The sequence below is a fragment of the Tupaia chinensis genome, unplaced genomic scaffold (assembly GCF_000334495.1).
Source record: "Tupaia chinensis unplaced genomic scaffold, TupChi_1.0 Scaffold144336_1, whole genome shotgun sequence".
NCBI classification, from domain to species: Eukaryota; Metazoa; Chordata; class Mammalia; order Scandentia; family Tupaiidae; genus Tupaia; species Tupaia belangeri.
In genome coordinates, this window is record NW_006204194.1 from 514,704 (window position 1) to 520,206 (window position 5,503).

A 5,503-nucleotide genomic window follows, 5' to 3' on the forward strand; every position below is an offset into this window, starting at 1 on the left:
AAACAAAAAAAACCTGCTGTGCGTACATGCTCAAAGTCCCAAAAGGGAGGAAAGATGGAGGAGATGGGATTTTGGTGTGTGTTTTCTTTTTTCTTTCTTTCTTTTTCTTTTTCTTTTTTTAAATAGATTTTTGCTATAGGGTACATGCACTTGACAGAGAGACAGATAGCGAGAAATCACCTCCCAGGGAGATGACCATGCTGCACTTCCTTCTCCATTCTCCTCTCCAGATTTTAGGCACATGTACAACATGCCCCTCATGAATTTCGAACTGCTGGGTCCAGGATTCAAACCATGGTTGACCATGGGAATCCAGTGTCTTAACCACCACACTACCTGCTGGCCCCAAATTTGTGTGCTTTCTTATTATTCCCTCACCCTGAACACATGCACCCTCTGACACACATACACACACACGAAAGTGGAGATCCTGGGCCCAAAAATGTGTGTGTTTAACTTTTAAAAGTATTTCCAGATTAGGGGTCAGCAGGTGATGTGGTTAAGGCACTGGATCCCACGTGGCTGACTCTGGTTTGAGTCCTGGACCTGGTGGCATGAAAAAAATGCCTGTGCATGTGTGTGCACATGCCCAAAATCCTGAGAGGAGAATGAAGAAAGGATTTTGGTATGGCTGTACTTGGGTGGGGGAGATAATTTCTCACTTTCCCTCTCTGTCTCTTTCTAGCTAGTGCACATGCCCTGTGACAGAGAGTGAGTATACACACTCCAGAGGAATGGCCATGCTGGAATCTCTTCTTCTTCATCCTCCTCTTGGGATTTTGAGCACACATCCACATATACCCAGTGTTTTTGTTTTGTTTGGTTTTTGGGGGTTTTTTGAAAGGTTTTTGCTACAGGATGTGTGCGCTCACCAGAAAGATAGAGTCAAAAAGCAAGAAATCATCCCCCGGGGGGATGGCCACACTGCAATCCCTTCTCCTCCATCCTCCTCCCGGGATCTTGAGCATGCACACACACGCGCCTGGCGTGAGTTTAAGCCACTGGGTCTGGGACTGAAACTGCGGTGGACCACATGGGAGTCCAGTGACATAGCCATTACGCCATCTGCTGCCCCCACCCCCACACCCGTGTGTTTTTTAAACTGCCACATTGGAGACTTGACCCTTGTGGTTGGCCACGTGGGATCCAGCCACCTTAAACACCACCCCACTTGGCTGACTCCAAATTTTAAAAGAAATTTTTTTCTTTCTTATTTTTAGATTTTTGCCATAGGGCATATGTTCTTGCTGGCAAGAGAGAAAGAGAAAGAGAGAGAGGGAAAGTAAGAAATCACCCATGGGGATGGATGGCCATGTTGCAATCCCTTCTCCTTTCTCTTGTCAGGATTTTTGGAATGCACATGAGCCCCTGGTGTGTTTTTTCAAGTCACGGGTCTGGGACTCCAACTGTACACTTGTCCATGTGGAATACAGCTCTTTAACCACACCACCACCTGCTGGATCAGGAAAAATTATTATTATTCTAATTTGCATTTCTTTTATTATTGATAAGCCTGATTAGCATTTCATACACTTATTAGATATTTGAATTTTATTTTGAGTTTACTTATTTTATTCATGATAGAATGTGTGCACGTGCAGGAGAGAGAAAGGGAGGCCCCTCAAAGAAGTCTGGTTACTCTGCAGTCCCCTCTGCTCAGCCTTTTAGTTCTTAAAGATCTTGGGAGTGCAAGTGCACACCACGTATGTTGTAGGTTGACTGGGCAGGAATCCAAACCTGTGGTGAGCCCTGTGGCTTCTAGCACTATAGTTCTTTATGCTACCAACTGTGCCACAGAAGCTGGCCTGTTTGGAGTTTTTATTTCTTGAATTGTCCATTCAGAGTATTTGGATCTCTTCTGTTATCAATTTCTTGAAGTTCTCAGTATGTTTCTTTTAATTAAATTTAATTTATTATTATTATTTTTTTAATTTGTGCTCACCAGAGAGAGACAGACACAGAGAGAGGAAGTAAGAAAGCAAGCCACAAAATCTGGGACTTGAACTGTGGTTGGCCATGTGGAAGTCTAGCACCTTAACTACTATACCACTGTTGGCCCCTCAGTATGGTTTTTGTTTTGTTTTGTTTTTGAAGAGTTTTTGCTATAGGGTGCATGTGGTTGCCAGAAAGACAGAGAGAGAGAGAGACAGAGATACAGAAAGCAATAAATCACCCCCTAGGGGGGATGGCCATGTCACAATCCCTTCTCCTCCATTCTCCTCTTGGGATCTTGGAGATGCACGCACATGCACCTGGCGTGAGTTTAAGCCACCACGTCTGGGACTTGAACCGCAGTCAACTACATGGGAATTCAGTGACATAGCCATTACACCAACTGTTGGTCCCATGTTTTTTTTTTTTTTTTTAATTAATTTATTTTGCTATAGGGCACGTGTACTCACTGGACAGACAGAGACAAAAAGCAAGAAATCACCCCCGCCAGGGGGCATGACCATGCTGCACTCCCTTCTTCATTCTCTCAGGATCTTGGCATGTATGCATGTGTGCCTGATGTGAGTTTTAAGCCACTAGGTCTGAGATTTGAACTGTGGTTGACCACATGGGAGTCCAACGATGTAACTATTTCGCCATCCTCTGGTCCCTGTTTTTATATTAACGTGTTGCTTTGTGTGTATACTTTTTTTATAATTTTGCACACAAGATTTTATGATTCTGGGGCCAGTGGGTGGCCTGGTAATTAAAGCAGCTAGATATCGGGGCTGGCAGGTGGAGTGGTGGTTAGGGCACTGGACTCCCACATGACCAACTATGGTTCAAGTGCTAGACCAGGCGGCTTTCTGTCTCTGTCTCTCTATCTCTCTGCTCAAACTGAATAATAATAAATAAAATTAAATAATTTTTGGTATCGCACGTGACTATGTGGTTCTGAGTCCGACCCTGCAGCTTGAAAAACATGCAGGATTCAAGTGCATCCTGAAAAGAGGGAGAAAGGGTAAAGAAATTGTAACCATGCCTCATGTGGAGGGGTGCCATCTCATTTTCTCCCACTCTCTCATTCTCCTCCTGTCCTCCCCCCCTCTATTTACTATCATTATTCTTCCATTTTTAAATTTTCATAATTTTTAAAATAATTATTTTATTAACTTTATTTATTTTAATTTGATCAGAGTGGGACAGAGTGAGAGAGAGCAAGAGCGAGTGAGAGAGACTGAGAAAGCCAGCCACCAGGTCTGGGAATTGAACCATGGTCAGCCATGTGGGATCCAGCATTGTAACCTCTATGCCACCTGCTAGCCCTCAGATTTTCAAGTTTTGATTTCTACTTTTACATCAAAACTCAGGTATAATTAGTTCCCATTTGTCTATTCCCAGTCTCCTTTTCCTATCTCTCCTCAGCTGCTACTTTCTTGATATTGTAGGATATGGTTCTGGTTTTATGTTTTTGTTTTTCTTTATTATGCCTTGCATGAATAAGAGACAGACTGGCACGGGTGGCAGCGCAGGCGGCAGCGGGAGGGTGCGCAGCCGAGAGGAGACAGAGTGGGTGCCGAGATCATGGCTGGAGGCAAAGCTGGAAAGGACAATGGGAAGGCCAAGGCTAAAGCAGTGTCTCGCTCACAGAGAGCTGGGCTGCAGTTTCCTGTGGGCTGCATCCACAGACACTTGAAGACTCACACCACAAGCCATGGAAGGCTGGGTGCCACTGCTGCCGTGTACAGTGCTGCAATTCTGGAGTACCTCACTGCTGAGGTACGGGAGCTGGCAGGTAACGCTTCCAAGGATCTCAAAGTGAAGCGCATCACTCCACGGCACTTACAGCTCGCAATCCGTGGTGATGAGGAATTGGATTCTCCCATCAAAGCAACCATAGCTGGGGGGGGTGTGATCCCTCACATCCACAAATCTCTGGTTGGAAAGAAGGGACAGCAGAAAACAGCTTAGAAGACTGTTGTAACAAACCCTCTTCCTCCCCAACATTGTACTGTAACAGAAGAAATAATGGGGATATGTGGAATTTTAAAAACCAGTTAAATGGAAAAGCATAGACAATTATTTGTAGACATGATAAAAAGAAACATTTGTATGTTCTTAGACTCGAAGTTTGATAAAAAATACTTTTTTTTTTGGAGACGTTTTTGCTATAGGGCACGTGCGCTTGCCAGACAGACAGAGAGAGACAGAGAGATAGAAAGCGAGAAATCACCCCCCAGGGGGGATGGCCACACCACAATCCCTTCTCCTCCATTCTCCTCTTGGGATCTTGGGCAAATGGGGATATGTGGAATTTTAAAAACCAGTTAAATGGAAAAGCATAGACAATTACTTGTAGACATGATAAAAAGAAACATTTGTATGTTCTTAGACTCGAAGTTTGATAAAAGTACCTTTTCATGTGGTGACAGTTGTGTGTTGATTGGCTAGGTTCCTCCCATGTGTTTTATACAAAAATGGAATTGATAAACCATTTTTTACAAAAATTGAAAAAAAAGAGATAGACTGAGAGACTGTCTCTCAGGCCCAATTAGATATCACTGCCTCAATGCACCCCTGACCCCAGCCCTTGATCATGGGGACATACATTCCTGGAATACTTGGAGAAGTATCCAGGTGCCAACCTGCAACCTTTCCGTGTGGGTGAGCCTCGCAGAGCATCACATTTTACTGTTGGGACACTGTCTGCTCCTGTAGTTTCCATTTTTATCTGGCTATTGCTCCTATAGAGGAAAGTTGCTCGTCTTTATTTATTTATTGGGTTGTTTGAAAAGTCATGTATTTTTCTATGTTTTTCCTTGCAAAAATGCATCATGACTTTTCTTTTTTTTTTTGGAGAGGTTTTCGCTATAGGGTGTGTGCACTCGCCAGACAGAGAGAGACAAATGCATCATGACTTTTCTGATGACCCAATACATTTTTTTCTTTTTTTTTTCTCAATATAAAGTCTAGCTTTATTTTTAAAAAGATTTTACAAATCTGTCAATTCGAACATACATAGCAAATTATTCCTCTCTTCCATCAGATGAGGCTTACTGCTTCAACCCCTCCCATGAAAATATAAGTAAAAAATAAGTCTCCACAAATATGTATCCCTATATTACTTGGCTTAGTTCAGAAATTCCCTCTTTATAAATACTTTAACACAACTAGTGGTATTACTGCTATGCAGACGCATAAAGCTGTAATTTACAGGTCTGCTTTACTTTTGCCAGCTCCCTAGTTTGGCTCCAAGGTCCAAATCTTATAAAGGGAGGAAAAACAAACAAACAAAGAAACAAAATGGTTAACTGGGCTGCCAGAAAAGCCCACTGAATGCATCCTGTAGTGCTCTGTGACAAGCCAGAGAAGAAGTGTAGCCTCCAGCAAGATCCTGTGGAGAGGCAGCTCTGACGTGGTTTAAATACCCAAGTCTTCCTGGTACCTCGAGCTCAGGAACCTGTGGTCCATAAGTCTCTATTTGCAGTGGTTGGTATTCATACAGAGCTTCTTCAAGCTTGTGAATAGGTGCTAATGAAATATGTTGACCCATCTTGATGCCTGTGGAAAA

The 5,503-nt window shown here is 43.2% G+C and overlaps 1 protein-coding gene across 1 annotated transcript; it reads left to right on the forward strand.

Annotated features, from left to right (window-relative positions):
• Positions 1–3,449: 3,449 nt before the first annotated feature.
• On the forward strand, positions 3,450–3,903 carry LOC102490749 (histone H2A.V). The gene has a single exon (XM_027767627.1). It carries the CDS (start codon positions 3,517–3,519, stop codon positions 3,901–3,903), a length of 387 nt encoding a protein of 128 aa, XP_027623428.1. The 5' UTR covers positions 3,450–3,516.
• Positions 3,904–5,503: the final 1,600 nt, after the last annotated feature.